Source organism: Stegostoma tigrinum, chromosome 34 (genome assembly GCF_030684315.1).
Source record: "Stegostoma tigrinum isolate sSteTig4 chromosome 34, sSteTig4.hap1, whole genome shotgun sequence".
Classification (NCBI taxonomy): Eukaryota; Metazoa; Chordata; class Chondrichthyes; order Orectolobiformes; family Stegostomatidae; genus Stegostoma; species Stegostoma tigrinum.
The window spans coordinates 14,147,923-14,168,602 of record NC_081387.1 but is presented as its reverse complement, the minus strand read 5'-3'; the positions used below and the strand labels follow the sequence as shown (position 1 = coordinate 14,168,602).

Sequence of the window (20,680 nt, the reverse complement as noted above, 5' to 3'; positions counted from 1 at the left end):
TCCTCTAAAACGTTCACACCGTTCCCACAGTGCGTCACTCAACATTGAACCCAATCCCCGGTTTCCCCAGCTTCCTTGTTTTTGCACAAGATGCCTATATTTGTAAAGTTCAGGATCACCACTTACCTTAAAATGTGGGCCCTTCCAAAATTGGCCACTCATCACAACAATTTCGACGAGTTAGGTGCCGCCTGTGCCAGGGCGTTGCTCAAATCTTATCCTTCCGTCTTCTTTAGAGTGTCCAGATGGAGATGGAGTCAACTGCCCCCCCCCCCCCCCCCCCCCCCACCCCACAGTAAATGGAGAAATGACGGGGTGGGTCTCTGTTCAAGCCTTGTGTTCACAGTTACCAATCCCAGGTGTGCACTGTCGCGACGACATCTCCCGAGCTCCTGGCCATCCCGCCCACCATCACCTTGGTGTATAGTGGAAGCAGCCACACGCCACCAACTATGTCCCTCCAGCATTCAGTGACCGGGGTGGGGGGGGGGGGGTGGCATTGGGTGTGTGTGTGTGTGAGAAAACATGATTTCAGCACAGCAAGATCCCAGACAACCAACACAGCTGAAACAATCAGACGATCTGCACTGCTTCCCAGCGACGGAGGCAAAGGGGACAGAACTGACAGAAGAGGCTGACACTGAAATCAAGCATGTGGCGGTAGGTTGGGTGGCGGGGGGGGAAGCAGCAGCCGAGTGTGAAATTTGAGGAAATTTTCTTCCTCTGTAGATCCATAAGTATCTGCCAGAATTTGTCAACTGTGACAATGTAAGAATGCAGCGCTTCAATCACAACAGGGCAGATCTTTGCACCAGGAGATTCATTCTGGTCAGATCCTTACCTGCTGATCACACTGTTTGATCAGCTTTCTCATACCCCTGTCTCACGGTTGGGACTTGCTCACCGGCCACTTTCTAAGTTCAAGCCAAGTTCACATCGTTTTTTAAAATTTTTGTTCGGCAAAACTGTTTATTTTAGTAGATCTTACAGCGAAGGATCACCTCCCCCAGTGTTAAACACTCAGTAACAATGATCATAAGCAGGGCAGAATCGGACCACAGCATACAGGCATCCTGCAGGGATTGGAAGGGCAGGCAGTTCACTTCAGCCCAACCACTGATTGTCTCTCCAGCACATCTCTCAGCCACAAAGTAAACAGCTGGCCCAAACCATGTGCACAAACTCTGCACCCTCCCCATCTGACAGAGAATACCAGTATTACAGAGAGCCCGTGGAAAAATAAATACAAACTTCATGGATTTGCTCTACCATAATCTATAAAGCCCACTGAACACTCTGTCCCACTCCACTGGGACAGTGACCCTCTGTTACAGAGCCCCCTCCACTGAGACAGTGACCCTCTGTTACAGACCCTCCCTCCACCGAGACAGTGACCCTCCGTTACAGACCCTCCCTCCACCGAGACAGTGACCCTCCGTTACAGACCCTCCCTCCACCGGGACAGTGACCCTCCGTCACAGACCCTCCACCGGGACAGTGACCCTCCGTCATAGACCCTCCACCGGGACAGTGACCCTCCGTCACAGACCCTCCACCGGGACAGTGACCCTCCGTCACAGACCCTCCACCGGGACAGTGACCCTCCGTCACAGACGCTCCCCCCTCCACTGAGACAGTGACCCTCCATTACAGAACCCCCCCCTCCACTGAGACAGTGACCCTCCATTACAGAACCACCCCCCCCCCCCTCCGCTGGGACAGTGACCCGTGCCACCACCACACCGCCCCCCCCCCACCCTGTCCCCGTTATATACTCCCCACTCAATTGGGCTAGTAAACCCTCATTACAGAGCCCGCCTCCCATCAGGACAGTGACCCTTTGTTACAGACACCGCACCCTCCCCAAAATCAAGCCAATGAACCTCCATTCTGCCCCCCAACCCCCCCATCGGCCCACTGACCCTCTGTTACAGATTCCCCTCCACTGGGATAGTGACGCTCTGATGTAGACACACACCTTCCCACCCACCCCTCCCCCCGCCCAACCAACCAACCAAACGGATCAGAGACTCCTGTGACACCATCACCATCCTGACCACATTCTGCCCGAGGCTGGTCTCTGAGCCCCCGGCCCCCCGCTCTGCGTTTGCTGAACAGAGTGGTTCGGTTCTGCCCGAGTCCTCCCACCGATTACAAAAAAATGGCCAAAGGTGATCTGCATCGTGCAAACCTGATTACCGCATCATGCCCCCAACCCCCCTCCCCCCCGCCTCGCCGTGCGCTGCATGTACCCTCGCCAAGCAGTGAAAGGTTTCCCCCTCAAATAAAGTTACAAACGCCATCGTGAATTTACAGACCTGCTTTCTCTTAAATTAAAAAAAAACCCTCTCCTCTAAAACAAAAGCAAACCTCACGATTGCAAGAAGACCCTTCGAGTCAGGTCCCATCACACAGAGATTGGGAGAGTGGATCCGTACAGAGGGGGCAAGCCTTCCGCCAGAACCATACTCTTTCATTCATCCGTCCGTCCATCCATTCCAGCTTCCCCCTCGAAACCACACCCCATCCCCGAGTCTCTCTCCTTCTCAATCAGTTCTCTGGTGGTTGGCTGAGTCCGTGATTTGGGTGCCCAGCGCCGTGGTTATGCTCGGCGGCGTGCGCGGCTCCTCCCGGGAAAGGTTTCTTGTGTCCCCGGACACAGTGCGCGTTCCCGCAGCCACCGTCCTCATCCTCGCTCTCTGACGAACTCTCCCCGAACGCCCTCGGCTTCTCGTAGATGCAGCAGCCTGGAAACAGCGAGGGGGGGGGGTTGGTTTATATTTTTAAAAAAATGTCACGACAGCAACCCCACCTCTCACTCGCTTTCCCTTGGCTCACAAGGTCAAGGGGAGGTCAGGACACTAACAGAAAGGTGTGGAGCTGGATGAACACAGCAGGCCAAGCAGCATCAGAGCAGCAGGAGAGCTGACGTTTCGGGTCAGGACCATTCTTCAGGAATGGTTCAGGCGCTTCAGTTGAGGCTGGATTGGAGAAGTTGGGGCTGTTTTCCTTGGAGACGAGAAAAATTGAATGGAGGTCTAAATTGTGGGAGCAGATGGTGAGAAACTGTCCTTGCTTGTAAAAGGATCGAGAGTGAGGGAGCACAGATTTAAAGTGATTTGCAAAAGAAGCAAGGTGCAATACAAGAATGAAAAAAATTGCAAAGCAAGTAGTTTGGGTTTGGAACGTACTGTCTGAACATGCAGTGGAAGAAGTTCAAATGACACATTCAAGAGGGCAATGATGATTAACCAAAGAGGGAGGAAAAGGCAAAGTTTCAGATGTCAAAATTCAAATGCTCAGAGGTCCAGTCAGGTTGAGCGGTGACCTAATAGAGGTTTACAAAATCACGAGGGGTATAGTCGAGGTGAATAGCAAGTGCCGTTTCCCCAGGGTGGGTTTCAAAACTAAGGGGCATATTTTTTAAGGTGAGACGAGAAAAATTTAAAGACGACGTGAGGGGCAATTTTTCTTTTGACACGCAGAGAATGGTTCGCGTGTGGAATGAACTTCCAGAGGAAGCAGCGGAGGAGGGTACAGTTACGACGTTCAAATGACACTTGGATAAATACATGAATAGGAAATGTTTGGAGGGATATGGGCCAAGTGCAGGCAGGTGGGACTAGTTTAGTTTGGAATTATGGTCGGCATGGACTGGTTGGACTGAAGGGTCTGTTTCCACACTATGGCTAGTGCACACGTGATGATGGGCCCAATGGCCTCCTTCTGCACAATAACAATTCTGTAATGTGTTATGACGTTCCCTTTTGGGGGCCTGTTCATCCCTGCTCCTTTTACCACCCTCACATTATTTTTGTGTCTCTTCAACACTTCGGAATTCCCCTTGGTGTCGGTTCCCAGTCTTTTTTCATAAACCCCTCTTCACTTCTCTTATTTGCCTTTTGTCCCCCCCAACTTCTTCCTGAATATTTTGTATTTAGCTCAGTTCGCAACTGCATAACCCTCAACATAAACATCTTTTCTTTTCCTTCTTTACGTTGATTTTTATCTCCTTCATCTGGGGAGATCCGGATTTTTGTTTTGTCTGCACTGCTCTCCTGTCTGAGAGAATGTGCCCTGACCTTAGCCAAGCCGCAGAAAAAGGAGGAGTGGAGTTTACGTACACATTTATGTCTTAAGACGATGGCTCACCGTCACTGGTCTCGGGGCAATTAGGGATTGGGAACAGATACTGGCTGAGCCAGCAAGACACACCGCGTGAAATAAAAAGCAATCCCCCCACGGTCTCACCCAAATACCCTTGTAAACACTACCCCCTTGAAGTGTTTCTTTTTGGGGAAAAAGAAAAGTTATTGTTGAATTTGTTCCCTCTGCCCTTTCGAACAGTCCATTCCTGATCGGTGTTAAAACAAAGGAAGGTCGTCTTTCACTGCCCTCTGGGCTTTACTGCCAAGGTGGAATTAATGGAGTGAAGGCCTACATTGCCCTGCCTGGCCTGGAAACCTGCAATCAGGATACTTACACTTGGAGGAGCGACGGCCCAGGTGCTCGTTGTCAACGGTGTCACTCGTCCACTCCACCTTCTTGTTGGTCTTGCGCTTCCTCAGTTTAATGGTGATACTGCGGTTCTCCTGCAAAAAAGAGCTCATCAGTGGATGCTGCGTTACCAGACAAGGCAACCACCATTCAACAGACTGAACAGTCACTCCCCAGCCACGTCCAGCACTGTCGGGTGGGACTTCCTGGGATGCGCTCTCACCGGTGCCAATCCGTGGCCAATGCTACCGGCGTGGCATCAGAGAGGGGTGCTACTGCACTGTCAGAGGAGCTGTCCTCTTTCTGAAGAGGTGACAAACTAAGGATCCTCTCTCAGAAGGGAAAGACGACCCCGCGGTCTCTGGAGTCACAGGCAGACAGGGTGAAGACGACAGTGTTTGGTACACTTGCCTTTATTGGTCAGTGCACTGACTGAAGAAGTTGGAAGGTCATGTTGCGGCAGTACAGGACACTGATGACGCCAGTGAAGTACTGCGTTCAATTCTGGTCTCTTGGATAGAGAAAAGTCATGGTGAAACCTGAAAGGGCTCAGAAAAGATTTACCAGGATGTTGCCAGGGCTGGAGGGTTTAAGCTATAGGGAGAGGCTGAATAGGCTGGGCCTATTTTCCCTGGAGCATCGAAAGATGTGACCTGATGGAGGGTCATTGGATAAGATGAGTAGCCAAGACTTTTCCCTGGGTTAGGGGGTGTTCCAAAATCTAGAAGGCATAGATTTAAGGTGCGAGGGGAAAGATTTAAAAGGGACCTGAGGGGCACCTTTTTCATGCAGAGGGTGGTGTGTGTGTACGGAACATGCTGCCAGAGGAAATGGTGAAGGCTGGTACAGTTACAACATTGAAAAGGCATCTGGACGGCTATATGAATCGTAAGGATTTAGAGGGATATGGGTTAAACGCTGGCAAATGAGACTAGATTAATTTAGGATATCCGGTCAGCATGGACGAGTTGGACCGAAGGGTCTGTGCCTCTTATTTCGAAGGATATAAGAGTGGGATTTCTCCTTGGTTCCCTGGCCAACCTGTCCCCCTCAAACCAACATCACCCCAGCAGATTTATGTGGCTACCAGGTTATGCGGTTCCTGGGATTCTGCAGCGCCGAATGTGCCCCAGCTCGGCTTCCAACAATACATGTGGAAAAGGCACTTCACTGCCTGGCAAAGACTCCAGGGCATTTGCAACGGTGAAAGCTACCAAAGGAATTCCAAGACTTCCCTACACCATAAAGAGGTGATCCCTCTGGTGTCCTACTCTCAGCAGTGGACGAATCAGGGCTGGCATCAGCCTGTTTGATTTGTCCCGAGCCAATTACTTTGACCCCTGACCAACAGCGGCTCAGCCAGATTGCCCGCCTGGCTGCACGCCGCAGTCTCCGGACCTACTCACCACATCTGCGGGCTGGTTTTGGTCCACCGTCTCGGTGACAGTCGAAGTTGTGCTTGCTGCTGACTCCGCCATGGTACCGCGCTCGATCTCCCGCTCCATTTAAAACCCTCAGCCAGGTGGAAGCTGCCGCGGCGCTCTCTCTCTCTCTCCCCACTGCCACCACGGCCCACAATGCAGACAGGGGACTGGATTCTGCAGCAAGCAGACTCTGGGGAAGCTGCTCCCCGTCAGAGAGACAAGAGGGAAACAGCAGAGACATAGTGAGCCAACGTTCTCAGGGAAACACGTCCAGATCACAATGCAGCCTTCAAGTCAATCACATGCACAACAGATAATCATCCACAAGAATAAAGAATAAAACCAGCACCGTTTACAATCATCAGCTCTCTCGTGTGCAGGGATTATATTGAGGGGCAGAAATCAGTTGAACTTGTTTTTACACTCCACCTTGTGGAACAACCTCTTGTGTTTGCAATGCATTCGCACCGTGAATTTGCAACCGCTGAGGCTAGGTCGTTGCACACTATTTGAACCACTTCTTTAAAAACAGCCTGTTGGGACATGCACACATCAGTGGTCCATGCGTGCAGAAGGTTGGGCCTGAACTTCGACCTTCTGGCTCAGAGCTACAGACGCTACCACTGCGCCACAAGAACCCCGCAACCATTTTTAAGTTGTTGGATGCAAAATCTTGGCTCCTGCTCAGCTCAGCCAGCATTCAGCATGCAATCCTCATCACATATATTAATAATTAACCGTCTGTCTCTCCTCCTGTTATGACGTTATCTGCTCATAGATTACCATTTAGCTTTTAAAGAGACTGTAATCTCCAAAACACTGGGACAGTGTTTCAACTTTGAACACAAGGCTGTAAACATAGAGGTGAAGAGACCAAACAGCCCTTTGTGCCTGCTTCCCCCATTCAATAGGATCACGGCTGCTTCAACTCTACTTCCTTTAACCATCAGTTCCCTGAGTGAACAAACATCTGATTATCACAGTCCTGAGTATATCCAACTGTGGAACAATTCCTCAGGTTAGTGAATTCCAAAGACTTGCAGCCCTCCAAGGAGCCAAAAGTCAGTAGCATCTTTGAAGACTGGGATAAATTCAGAATCTACAAAAGCAGGACTAAAGACATCATGTGGAGAGAGAAAGCAAGCTGCGAGGGCAAACTAGCAAGGAATGAAAACTGACAATAAGAACTTCCACAAATACATTACCAAGAAAAAAGGGAAGACAGAGATCCAAGTGAACGCAGGTCCCTGCGAAAATAAATCTACACAGATGGTTTCAGGGAACAAAGAAATAGCAGAGGAGTTAAACAAATGTACTGCGTCAGTGTTTACAGTGGAAGATATTTCAAACATCTCATTAATACAAAAGAATACAGCAGAGGAGTTAAGTACTACTCTCATCACTAGACAGGAAGATAGGGGAGGTGATGGCCTATTATCGTTATACTAATAATCCACAGACCTTAGAGTCCCAGCCTCCAATCCTACCACGACAGATGGTGGGGGAAAGAAAATCTGGAATTAAGAGCTTGATGATTGTTAGTGGGAGAAATCCATCTGATACACTCAAACTGCTATCCTTACCTGGTCTGGCCTACATGTGACTCCAGACCCACAGCCACCATGGTTGACTCTTAACAACTGGGGATGGGTGTGAAATGCTGACCCAGCCAATGACATTCACATCCCATAATTGATTTTAGGGGTGGCACTGCTGCCTCACAGCACCAGGGACCCAGGTTCGATGCCAGCCCTGCACAACTGTCTGTGTAGAGTTTGCACATCCACCCCGTGTCTGCCTGGGTTTTCTCTGGGTGCTCCAGTTTTCTCCCACTGTCCGAAGATATGCAGGTTAGGGTGGATCGGCCATACTAAATTGCCCATCGTGTCTAGGATGGGAAATGCAGGGGTAGGGTGAGAGGCAAGTCCGGGTGGGATGCCCTTCTGAGCGTCAGTGTGGACCCAATGGGCTGAATGGCCTGCTTCCACACTGTAGGCATTCTATGCTTCTAGGGAGGTAGTATTAGATATATCATGGGGGCTAAAGGCTGATACGTCCCCTAGCCCTGATGGTTCGTATCCAAGGCTCCTAAAACAGGCAGCTACACAGCAAGTGGATGCACTGGTGGTAATTCGCTAGAATTCAAGGGTTTTTGGAAAAGTACCAGAGGATTTACAAACTGCCCAATGTGACACCCCTACTCAAGAAGGGAGGAAGGAAAAAAAAAGCAGGTAACTGCAGGCTGATTGGCCTACTATCTATTGTTGGAAAAACATTGGAATCAATTAAGGAAACAATAGCAGAACATTTGGAAAATCAGATTCTAGTCGAGCGAGCCAGCACTGCTTCAGGAAAGAGAAACTGTGTCTGAATAATTTATAACAGTTTCTCAAGGAAGCCTCAACCAGAGGGGAGCCAGTAGATGTGTTGTATTGAACCTCCAGAATGCTTTTGACAAGTTACCTCACAAAGGGTTAAGTCATAAGAGCCCACGGTGTTGGAGGTAGCATAGTGGCATGGATAGAGAATTGGCAGGAAACAGTGAGTGGGGATAGGCATTTCTTTTACAGGTTAATGACCTGTCACCAGTGGGGTTCCACAGGGATCAATGCTGGGACCGCAACTGTTTACAGTATATATTAAGTGACTTGGAGGAAGGAAGCCAATATGCTGTAGTCAGATTTGCAGATGACAAAAAAAAACAGGTCGAAAGGCAGAAGGGCACAAATAGTTTACAGAGACATGCTGATAGGTTAAGTAAATGGACAATAAGGCGACAACTGGAGTATAATGTGGGAAAATGCGGAGTTTTTTATTTTGGAAGGGAAAACAAGCGATCAGCATTACTTAAATGGAGAAAGTTGTAACACAAAGGGACTGGAGTATATCTGCACATAAAACACAGAAAGCCGGCACCCAGGGGCAGCAGGTAATCAGGAAGGCTAATGGAACATTGACCGTTATTTCAAGGGAATTGCAGTATAAGAGTAGGGAAGTCTTTACTGCAACTGGGCAGTGTGCTGGTTGAGACCACACGACCGCAATGTTGGTTCCCTTATTTAAGGAAAGATATTATTTCATTGGAGGCAGAACAGAGAAAGTTCACTGGGTATTATCCCTGGTACAGAGGGATTGTCTTACGAGCAAAGGTTAAACATATTTCAGTGAATTCAGTCAAAATGCAGCTCCAGTTTGCTCAGCCTCAGATCATAGGACAACCCTCTCATCTCAAGGACCAACTCAGCATGCCCCAACTGAGAGAACAGGCTTGGAGGAGTTGAATGGCCTGCCCCGCCTCTAATCTGTATGTTCGAAAGAAGCTGCAGGAATACAAACCTGTCTTTTATTGAGTACCCATCTATGCTAATGGAAAAGATTTCATTTCACTCCATTAAAATAATATTCCGTATTTCTATTCATTGCAAAGTGAACATCCTCACATTTTACCACATTATACTCTGTCGGCCAAATTTTTGGCCCATCACCTATCTATATCCCCTTGAAGACTGTGTCCTCCTCACCAATTGCCTATCGTGACATCATTCATAAATTTGGGCACAAAACCCTCCAATCTGCCCTGCACACTACTTCATCGGTCAACAATAATGTTAAGTCTCTTTTTATTCACCATAATTGAGCCATGAAAGTGCAGTTCAGAATTATTTCTCAAATGTTTGCCATTGCTAATCCACAGTCACAAAGCTTTAAAGGTTATAATGACCGCAACATCAATACAGCATCTAAAAAAGCCTCAACCCTAATGGGTTCCTCAACATAATGTGGTAGGAAATTGCTTGCGTGTGTTCAGAGATGTTTTTAAAACAATTTGGTTTGCAGAGTAGTAAGTAAGTTAAAAGTCTCCCAGGATTACTACGTTGCCCACGTCATGTGCTCCTCTGATTTCCTGTCTAACACTGTGTCTACTTATAAGCAGATGTAGTCACGAACACTGTTTTACCATTGCTAACCTCTTGGTACCTCACTGACAGCATCTTGCTGCAATTTACTTATAACACTACTGTGCTTGATGGCCTTGACGTTCCCGCTTAAACTTTGAATTTTTCCTTACTTTTGCACTCCAGGTCTTGGAACCTGAAACCTTCTAACTCAAGGCAGAGGTGATAACTAAGACAAAAGGTATTACCCTTCAAGTTCTTGGCAATGGCTCGGTTGTTAGGACTCTGAGTCAGGAAGGTCCATTTTCCAAACTCAATCCAGGTCTTGAATACACAAAAAAAAATCGAAGGCTGACACTATTGGGGATATTACTGAGGGAATGCTGTACCGTATTGTAACTGCCTCCTGGATCAAAATACCCTCCACTAACCCTTGGTAACTCTCCCACTTTTTAATACATCACTGCGCTTCAAATTCCAATCAAACAACTCCAAGGTAACGCTGATTCACTTGTAGACGCTCACCGCAGAATCACAGCTCTCTCCACAAATTCCTACATGCTGGGGCGTGGCATCTTGCCACCACTATTTGATCTTGTTTTCCAAAGGTACTTTCTTGAAGTAATTCACATGGCGTATTTTAAACCAATTGACTGGATTAAAGGATTTTCTCCTTGGCCCCTCTGCACCCAAATTCTTCAATCACTGAGTTCTCAGCTTGTTGCTTTTGCCTGGACATCACGTGAGCTGCCTGATAACACAGAGGCAGTACAGGAATGGGGAGTGGCAGGCACATAGAGGTCAGTGTGTGTCACACGTGTACTGACATGGGCTGATCTCACTCTGGGGATGTTGCAATCAGAAAACATGAGCAGGCCGTAGGAGGAAGAATACTCCCATCAGTAACACCATAGTGCGGGTGAAACAGAGGAGACCCCGATCCTGGGGTCACAAACTCTGAAACTAATTTTCCGTAGCTCAGTCTCCCTTCAAATGCTTACATCTGTTTCGTCTGATGGTAAGCACAGCCTCATCCTCTGATCTTGGAGGCCCAGTAACTGGTTAAAACCACGGCACATGGTGCTTCTTTACTTCCTGCAGAGCCAACCCAGGAGTTTTAAATCACCACCTTCCGACCTGATGTCAACATGTATTCCTCCTGGCCTGATCCCAGTAAACAACAACCCCCCACCACAAATTTTATTCTGGAGGCACATGAGATGAGGCCTGGAGATTAAAATGGCATTGAGTCAGGAATACGTCTGGGAGGCCCTGGTGCAGGGGCCGGGGAAGAACCCATGCTGCAAATTTACCAGTCGGGTGGGGTCGGGGGCTCTGTCAGTCCCATCAAGTCGAGTATTGGAGGAGTGTGATGGTTTACAGCCAAGTTTGCAGGGCAGTGGGGAAGGGAAAGGAGAAGTCAGCCCCTGGTCTACGGCTGCTGAAGACGTCCTTTGGAATTCTGGTGCAATGCCAAGGCAGGTTTGGGAAGCCCTGACAAGACAGAGCGCAGGTCAAATCACAGAGCTGTGGAGAAGATGGGCAGGGCTTTGAGGTGCTGCAAAGACTTGGCGGATGTAGCAGAGGTCAAGACACCAGGCAGGTTGCCACGAAAACTATTTCCAACTTTCAATGGGAGAGGAGGTGCATATGGCACAGCAGCTATCCTGAATCAGAGCGACTGAACCTGGAGCAGTGGGTGATTTTGCCATCTGAGAGTGGGACCTAACACTTCCTGACTAAATTAGCTGTGCACCGGATACATGCAAGCCTGGGTCCCTGAGATTTTAAGGAGCAAGCATCCCAGGCTCTACAAAGGGAAATGGCCACAGTAGGAGAAAGTAAACATGCACCAAAGCTGGAAGCAAGAGTAGTTAAGCAGGAAAACTGTTAGAGGGTTGATTTAAACATTTTATGGGAGTGCAGGAATCAATGTCAAGGCCAGACTTTATTGCCTGTACCCCTAATTGAGCAGGGGGTGGCGAGCCATCGATGTAGGTAGACCCACAAGCCTATAAAGGGAGGAAGTTCCAGAATTTTGAACCAACACTGATAAAGGTATGGCAGTATACTTCTAGGTCAGTTTGGTGAATGGTTTGGAGGGGACCTCGCCGTGGTTATGTTCCCATGCATCTGCGCTTGTCCTTTTAGATGGTAATAGTTGAGAGTTTGGAAAGTGCTATCAAAAGGAGCCTTGGTGAGTTACTGCAATGCTTCTTGTAGATATTACACTCTACTGCTACTGAGCATTGGTGGAGGAGGCAGGGCATGTGTCTGGATGTAGTGTCAATCACGTAACATGCTTTGTCCTAAACTGGTGTCAAGCTTCTTGTGTGTAATCAGAGCTGCACTCACCCAGACAAGGGGGGAGTATTCTGTCACACTCACACTTAGGCCTTGTAGATGGTGGGCAGATATTGAGGAACGAAGAGGCGAGTTATTCACCTCAGAATTCCTGGCCCTTGCTTGTGTAGCAATTGTGTTTATATTGCCAGCCAGCTCAATTCCTAGTCAATGGTAACCCTCAGGATGTTGCTAGTGTGTGTGATGGAAGTCCAAAGTCTAGAAAAATGAGGGCTACCCTGATATGTGAAGTTTGGTATAGTCTCAAGTTTTAAAAGAGGAATGTTTAAAAAATATAGGGAGTGCAAAAGCAGGAGACAAAAAGAAGACACCAGCAACTAAAAGTATAAGAGAACAAGAACACAGGAAGGGAAGTGAACATTAGCAGAACTGTCAATTACTATAACATAGAAACCGCAGCAGATCCTTCACTCCCTCCAGCCTGTGCACCATTGAATCAAATCCAACCTCTCTGTACATCAACTCCACGACCCTTCATATCTTTATTTAACTTCCTAATTTCCACCCTTAATGGTTTAGCTAATTTTAAGACTGTGCCTCAGATATCTGTGACCTTCTAATTGCAGCCTCTCGTTCACTCAGAGTTTAGAATCATTACCCTGCGAAACAGCCATGTCTTCAGTTGCCTGCAATCAAAAGTTTTGGGATTCTATGATCCCAACCCCTCTGTCTGTCTGTCTTCCTTTTGGATACTCCTTCAACCTTACTGGTTTGATCAGACTTCCAGCAATCTGCTACAAGATTATTATTGCTGTCAAATGTTACTTCAAGAAACTCCTAAAGGAGCAGCCTGTGTGTTTTATTACATTTAAAAAGTGATATTGTCATCATTTTGCTCTACTTGAGGAGATCGTCTCTCTGCATCCATCCTATCAAATCCTTTTAATATTGAAATCCATTTTAATATGTCATTTTAAAAACACATTCAAAGGGAACACAAAATTTTTATATAACCCTCCTTTGTCACACAACTTTCTAAAGACTGGGATCATTTTACTGAATCAGAGATGCACCTACACCTAGAGGCTGACACAAAGAGATGTGGTGTCCACAATGGAGATGTGATCTGATGAAGGAATTCAGAATACTTAAAAGGATCTGTTTCTTTCAATTATACATTATTTCTAATGGTTGGCTCACACAACTGAGAAATGATACAGCACAAAACGAGACCCTTTCAGCTGAACATCCCACTTTGAAAGAGATATTGGATTAGCACATTCTACTGCCCTTTTCCTGGAGCCCTCTACTTATTTCCCTTTTATTTATCCAGATTCATGACTACATACATGAATCAGGAGATGAGGGAGAGAATAAAGCAGGAAGGTGGAGTTGAGGTTACTATCAGAACCAGCCACAATCGCAAAGAATGAACAGTGAGAAGTACTGGATTCAAGATGGCACTGACACATGGCAACTCTTTGTGAGCTCCTTACAACAAACCTTATCCTCACACTTCTTAACAATCATTCAACTCTTTTAAACCTCAGTTCTAAGCTTGTTAAAATTACTTACAATATTATCTTAAATCTACTTGCTTGCTTTTTGCTCTACTTCTCTGCAGTCCTAACATTGTACACCTCCACCCTGTTCTAGCACCCTACGACCTTTGTACTGCATGATCTGCCTGAACTGCACACAAATCTGTTCATTGCACATAAGTACGTGACAATAGTAAATCAAATTGAATCAAAAGGTCCCCATATTCAATTTCATACCAACACTGACAGGTGGTTTCACCCAGAGGGGTTTTACCTTTGCTAACAAACGTATTACAGTACACTGTACCAAAGCTCCTCTCGAAAATCCAGGTCCACACCAACCACATTATCTCAGTTCATTCCGAGAACTTAACGCACTTATCTTGATTGATGACCACAATAACATTACTGCATTGTAGAATTCATTTTGCTTTTAACAAATAAAAACTTCCCTGCAACTGGAGTCAAATCATTAAATTAATAAACAGTACATTGGCATTTTTCAGTTATGCACACACTACTTTATAAACTTACAAGCACGTATGCGAACATGCACTGTTTCTCGCTATGTTAAATGCATCTACACTGACAAGACATGACTAATACCTCTGGCATAATGCATGTTATTCTTATTTCGGGGTTTTTAAACTGACAGGAAACGAGCCAGCGGATACACTGCCCGTCCTGCCGGACGACAGAGTAAATTACAGCTTGCAGTAACATCACTTTTACAGGTAAAAGCCGCGTCTTCATGCACTTTATTACCTGAGAACACCCCCCTCAACTCACTCCGCCTCCATCTTCCAGACCTTTCCCTGTCGCCCTGGGTTGGCCCCACCCCGCCCCCTCTCGCGGTACGTCGCCTATCTCCTCCCCCGCCCGGCCGCCGGTCCGTCCTTCCGGTTCCGGCGGGAGCCCCGCCCCTGCCTCCCGGGCAGTCACGTGGCGGGGGGGGGGCCATGTTTGAGGCGGCTCCCTGCGTCAGGCTGCCCCGGCGGTTTAAAACAAAACACACACACACCCAGCAAAAACGTATATTTAAAGAGAAAAAAGGGGGACGCTGTTTCCTTTCCACCCCACCCCCACCAAGGAAACCGACAAGCATCGAGGAGGAGGACGACGACGACAACAACAACTGGAGAGAGACTGGCCTCCCTGTGGACAGCAAACATGGAGGGTTGGAGCTCACAGGGAGAGGCTCAACAGGCCTGGCCTGGGGGCTGGGATATTTACCCCAAAGGCTGAGGGGGTGACCTGACAGAGGTTTATAAAATCGCAAGGGGGCACGGATTAGGGTAGCCCAGGTCTTTAATTTCCACCCCACCACCCATTCCCCCAAGGTTAGGGGGAGTCCGAATCTGGGGGGTGGTGTAGGTTTGAGGTGAGAGGGGCAAAGATGTTTTAAAAAAAAAAGAAGGGGTGTAACGAGCAGCATTTTTCACCCGGACGGTGGAAGGAGCTGCCAGAGGAAGTGGTGAAGGCTTGGTATGTTTGAAAGGGTGTCCGGAATGGGTATGTGAACAAGAAGGGTTCAGAGGGATGTGGGCCAAATGGGACTGGATTAATTTAGAATATCTGGTCAGCACAGGTGAGTTGGAGTGAAGGGCTTTTTTTCCACGTTCGATAACTCTGTGGATTGGAATAGGCCCGTTCAGTCTCAAAAAGGACCAAGCAACAACCTTGCACTTGGAAAGAACATTTCTGATATGGTTTTTTTTTATTGTCACATATACCAAGGTATAGTTTTGTTTTGCTGCAGTACAGGCAGATGATTACCGTCCAAAGTGTATCAGGGTACAAGAACAGAGCAAGGTCACCTTAGATTTGAAATGTGAGAGATCCATTCATGAGTCAAATAACCACAGGAAAGAAACTGTTCTTGAATCTGTTGGTACATGTGTTTAAGCTTCTGGAACTTTTGCCCGACGGAAGAGGTTGGAATAGACTATAACCGGAGTGGGAGGGGTCTTTGATTATGTTGGCTGCTTTGCCAAGCAGTGGAAAGTATCAGTGCAGTGAAGGGATGGAAGTTTGGCTTGTGTGATGGACTGGGCTGTGTCCACAACTCTCTGCACTTCCTTACAGTCCTGGGCAGAGCAGTTGCCGTAACAACCTGTGATGCACCCAGATAGAATGCTTTCAGTAGTGCATCAGTAATAATTGGTAAGCGTCTTTACAGACATTGTCAAATTTCCTTAGCCTCCTGAGGTAGATAGGTGTTGTGCTTTCTTGACTGCTGCGTCAACGTGGGTGGACCAGGACAGACTGTTGGTGATCATCACTCTTAGGAACTTGATGCTTTCGACCATCTCCACCTCAGGTCCGTTGATATAGATAGGGGCATGTCCTCCTCCTTTCTCCCTCCACAAGGGAGTCATTAAACAAATCTCTGAGATCGAGACACACTATACCAGGACGGATGACTAAAGGTTTCACGAAGCGTCTTAGGAGATTAACAGTATTGAAGTGGAACAGTGTAAAATGCTGGTTAGGCCACAGCTAAAGTATGTGTGCAATTCTAGAATCCACATTATATGAAGAATGTGACAGCGCTCGTGAGGGTGCAGACGAGATTTACCAGGATGCTGCATGGGCTGGAGAGTTTTGGTTATGAAGAGAGATTGGACAGACTGGGACAAAAACAGAAATTCCAGAACAGTTCTGAGGAAAGGGCATTGGACTCTGCTTTCTGCTGCCGGACCTGCTGAGTTTCTCCAGCAATTTCTGTTTTTGTTTCAGATCTTCAGCATATGCATTATTGTGTTTTATTCCATAGACTAGGGTTGCTTTCCCTGAAGCCTCGGGGGGGACGTAACAGGGATAAAATTATGAAGGGCATAGACAGGGTACGCATGAAGAAACAATTCCCCTGGGTGTGAGGGATCAGTGACCACGGGATCGTAGATTTAAGGGAAGTTTAAACGGGATGTTAAAAACAGTGTTTTCGCCGAGAAGGTGGTGGGAATCTGGATCTGAACGGTGTTAGACACAAACCCTCATAACGTTTAAGTATTTATACGCACACTATGGGGCATGTGCTGGAAAACAAGATGAGAACAGTGAGATGTGGACTTCACCAGCTTCAAAATCTCCTCTTCCCCCACCGCATCCCAAAACCAGCCCAGTTCGTCCCCTCCCCCCACTGCACCACACAACCAGCCCAGCTCTTCCCCTCCACCCACTGCATCCCAATACCAGTCCAGCCTGTCTCTGCCTCCCTAACCTGTTCTTCCTCTCACCCCTTCCTCCCACCCCAAGCCGCACCTCCATCTCCTACCTACTAACCTCATCCCACCTCCTTGACCTGTCCATCTTCCCTGGACTGACCTATCCCCTCCCCATCTATAGTCTCCTCTCCACCTATCTTCTTTTCTCTCCATCTTCGGTCCACCTCCCCCTCTCTCCCTATTTATTCCAGAACCCTCACCCCATCCCCCTCTCTGATGAAGGGCCTAGGCCCGAAACGTCAGCTTTTGTGCTCCTGAGATGCTGCTGTGCCTGCTGTGTTCATCCAGCCTCACATTTTATTATCTGAGAACAGTGAGATGGTTGTTTTTGACTGGCGCAGACTGAAGGACATTTTTATGTGCTGTCGACATATGGTCAAGGAAAGGAGGGAATTTCAGAATTTGGATCCTTGGCAGTTAAGTACCCATGTCAATGGTGGAGCGTTTTAAATAAGGGATAGAAGTACAGTATAGCTACAACACAGAAACAGGCTATTCTGCTGTTTACTCTGTCTAGACCCTTGATTTTAGAAATCCTTATCAAATCTCTGTAAGGAGAACAATATCGACCGCTTCTATCTTTTCACATTACTGAAGTACCTTATTTCGGGAACCATTCTCATCAATTTTTTCCATTCAGGAGGGCAAGACTTTGGAATAAAATTAAAACAGAAATGGAAAGCTTGAAATAGTATTAATCATAATGAGAAGTAGCTTTATTGTCACGTGTACTCAAATGAGTACAGTAAAAGTGTACAAGTCACCACTTACAGTGGCATCTTGCGCAGAAAGATACCTAGGTACAGCTTCATCAGTTAAAAGATCTTAGAAAACAGAGAAATAAAAATTCCAGAAAAAAAGTTCAGAACAATAGCCTTCCAGCCCAGACCATGCTGGCATCTAGCCTCCAGTCCACACTGCCCCTTGGCTTCAGACTGCACTGGGCTTTACCTTGAGGTTCACGAGGTTGGGAGATTGCTCTGGAATCACATTGAGACAGGGTGACCACGCAGAGGCTATGCCATGCCAGGAGGCCACCACAATTGGGGGGGGGGGGGGGGGGCACTATGCCAGGCCAAGAGGACCTCTTGTCGTGTATGCACTGAGGCTGGGAGTCGACTGGAAACTGGGGGTTGACCCCAGAGGCTGGGATTCATCAGAGACCAGGGGAGGAGAAGAAAAAAAACATGAAAAATAGAGAGAAGAGAAAGAAAGGGCGGAGTAGACAAGTTCCAGCTGAAGCATCGTACTCTGCAGCCTAAGATGCAGAACTAATCAACAATGACTCCTCTAGCACTGCCACATAGTTGCACCTATTTTGTGTGTGCTATCTACAGAATGCAGCAACTTACCACAGCATGACCTAGCAACTAGAAATGCCACCACCTGCAAGTTTCTCCTCAAGTGACGCAGCATCCTCATATGTGTTTGTTCACTGTCACTAGTTGAAAATCCTGAAACTCCCTGAACAGGCCCTTTGGATGTACCCTTCTCACGTGGAATTCAGAAAGGCAGTTCACCACCACTTTCTCAAGGGCAATACATAACCGACTTAGTGTTGCACAACATCCTAAGAATGAGTTTTTAAAAATGAATGTGAGATCACAGATGGTTGTGAGAATAGGACGAAAGATTAGAGCTAAACAGGAGCAAGGACATTGAGGGGGTTGAAAACAACATTGGGAATTTCAAAGTTGAGGTGTAGTTTAACAAACATCCGATGAAGGGAATTAAACAGTTATTTGTGCATGAGACATGGTGCAATTAATGATGCTTACACTTCGAGGTAACAGAAACAAAGATGATGGGTTCTGTAGCAGATAGAGTCATAGAATTGTACAGCATGGAAACAGACCGTTTGATCCAACAAGTTCATGCCAAATATCTATCCTAAATTAATCTAGCCATTTGCCAGCATTTGGCGCATATCCCTCTCAACCCTTCCTATTCATGTGTCCATCCAGATGCATTTTAAATGTTGTAATTTCACCAGCCTCCACCACCTCTGGCATCTTATTCCATACGTCCACCACTCTCTGTTTGAAAAAGTTTCCCCTTAGGCCCTTTTAAGTCTCTCCCTTCTCACCTTAAATCTATGCTCTACCAGCAGTTATCTAGCACTGTCCACCAGCAAGGATCGATGCTGGATTCACTGCTTTATATGATTTAGCGAAATGATTTGGATGTGAACGTAGGCAGCATGGTCAGATGGTTTAATTTGTGGGTGACACCAAAATTGGAAGTGTAGTGGTCAGTGAAGAAGTTTACCTCAGCGTGCAACAGAACAGGCAAATGGGCTGAGGAGTGGCAGATGGAGTTTAATTTAGATAAATGTGAAGTGCTGCATTTTGGAAAGGCAAATTGGGGAGTACATGTACTCTTAATGGTAAGGCCCTGGGGAGTGTTGCTGAACAAAGAGCCCTTGGACAGCAGGTCCGCAGTTCCTTGGAAGCAGAATTGCAGGCAGATAGGGGAACGGAGAAGGCATTTGGCACGCTTGCTTTTATCAGTCAGTGTATGTACTGAGTATAGAAGATGGGAGGGTCATGTTGCAGGTCTAAAGGACATTGGTTTGGCAGAATGCCTCATCACCAGAACTTTCCAAAGAACACCAAGACATAGCTTGGCCAGTGAGAAGGGCACTGCCCATCAGATGGTTCATGGACTCTGTGTGCCACTGCATGCTAGCCTCAAAGCAGCTGCACCAGTGAAGAGACTGATATATGCTTCGTTCTGGAATGTTCCTTTGCAAAGAAGGTGTGGAGAGAGAGAGAAAGAGAGATGCAGTGGTTTTTGTCAAGTTTCATTCCGAGCAGCTCTGTGATGCAGGACTTGTTGCTCTACGGTCTGTTCCCCAGGACACACACCAAGGCAAATATCAACTGTGCCTGGAGGACCATCAGCTCGGTGAAAGACTCCCTTCAGTCTGCTCAAAATCTGGTCTTCCAGTATAAAGAGTTGACCTTGACCGAGTGTTGCAGACTGGCACATTCCAACGTCCAGGACTACGTGCTGAAGGATACATTAAAGCTTGGGGCAGCTGTCACCAAAGCAACGTGGGGAAAGACAACCATCCAGGATCTTTTTTGCCAAACATATAACAAGTGTCAGTTCAATTATTAGACCCTCTATTGGCCTCAAAATGTATGCAAATAGTCTCCTGCATGGGTAAGAAATGCCTTTGGTTTTGCAACTGCAAGGAAATGTCAAATTCCAATGTTTGATTTTTCTTTGTATGCAAATTGCATCGGGCAGAAGTTGGCTGGTGATTTTATCAGAGACCATGGTAATGTTCTGGGCGACCCTGGTTCACATGTGCCATAGCTGATGGCAGATCAACATGTGACTGCAGACGCAGAGTAATGGTGGTTGATACTGAACCGGCCTCTGGGTAATAAACACTAGCTTGTCATGCCATGAATGAAAACAAAAACTGCACAGAACAGCATAAAGATCTTGCAATTTAAAAAATTCTGCAATTGTCACTACCCTGGCACTGTGTCAAAGATTAGCAACATGAGTACAATGTAGATGCATAAAAGCCATACCCTTCTGTTATTACAAGGATGTCAGAAACCATTCAGTCCTGTAGAGGAGGTGTTGCAATTTACGTTACATGCAAAAGGAAGCTAGTAGCCAATACAAATTGGACCATACGAATCTAATATTTGGTTTTAGCAGTGTAAACAGGTGCTTTAGAAACATTTTCCCACAGTGATTCCATTTCAAGGCTCAAAAATTATTAATCTGTAGGACTGTGAGCTGGAGAAATCGGGGAAGGGGGCTCTAGT

The 20,680-nt window shown here is 47.0% G+C and overlaps 1 protein-coding gene across 1 annotated transcript; it reads right to left on the bottom strand.

The window, feature by feature from the left end:
- Positions 1-2,305: 2,305 nt before the first annotated feature.
- On the bottom strand, positions 2,306-14,518 carry ppp1r11 (protein phosphatase 1, regulatory (inhibitor) subunit 11). Its single transcript, XM_048520129.2, has 4 exons — positions 14,428-14,518; positions 5,904-6,120; positions 4,484-4,592; positions 2,306-2,747 (listed from the first exon to the last, which is right to left on the bottom strand). The coding sequence occupies exons 2-4, from the start codon at positions 6,000-6,002 to the stop codon at positions 2,551-2,553; spliced, it is 405 nt and encodes a 134-aa protein (XP_048376086.1). The 5' UTR covers positions 6,003-6,120; positions 14,428-14,518; the 3' UTR covers positions 2,306-2,550.
- Positions 14,519-20,680: the final 6,162 nt, after the last annotated feature.

Coding starts and splice junctions, on each gene's coding strand:
- ppp1r11 (XM_048520129.2), bottom strand. CDS start 6,002: ATGGAGCGGGAGATCGAGCGCGGTACCATGGCGGAGTCAGCAGCAAGC. Junction 4,593..5,903: donor AAAACCAGCCCGCAGATGTG/GTGAGTAGGTCC, acceptor TCTTTTTTGCAG/GAGAACCGCAGTATCACCAT. Junction 2,748..4,483: donor GGGCCGTCGCTCCTCCAAGT/GTAAGTATCCTG, acceptor CGCTGTTTCCAG/GCTGCTGCATCTACGAGAAG.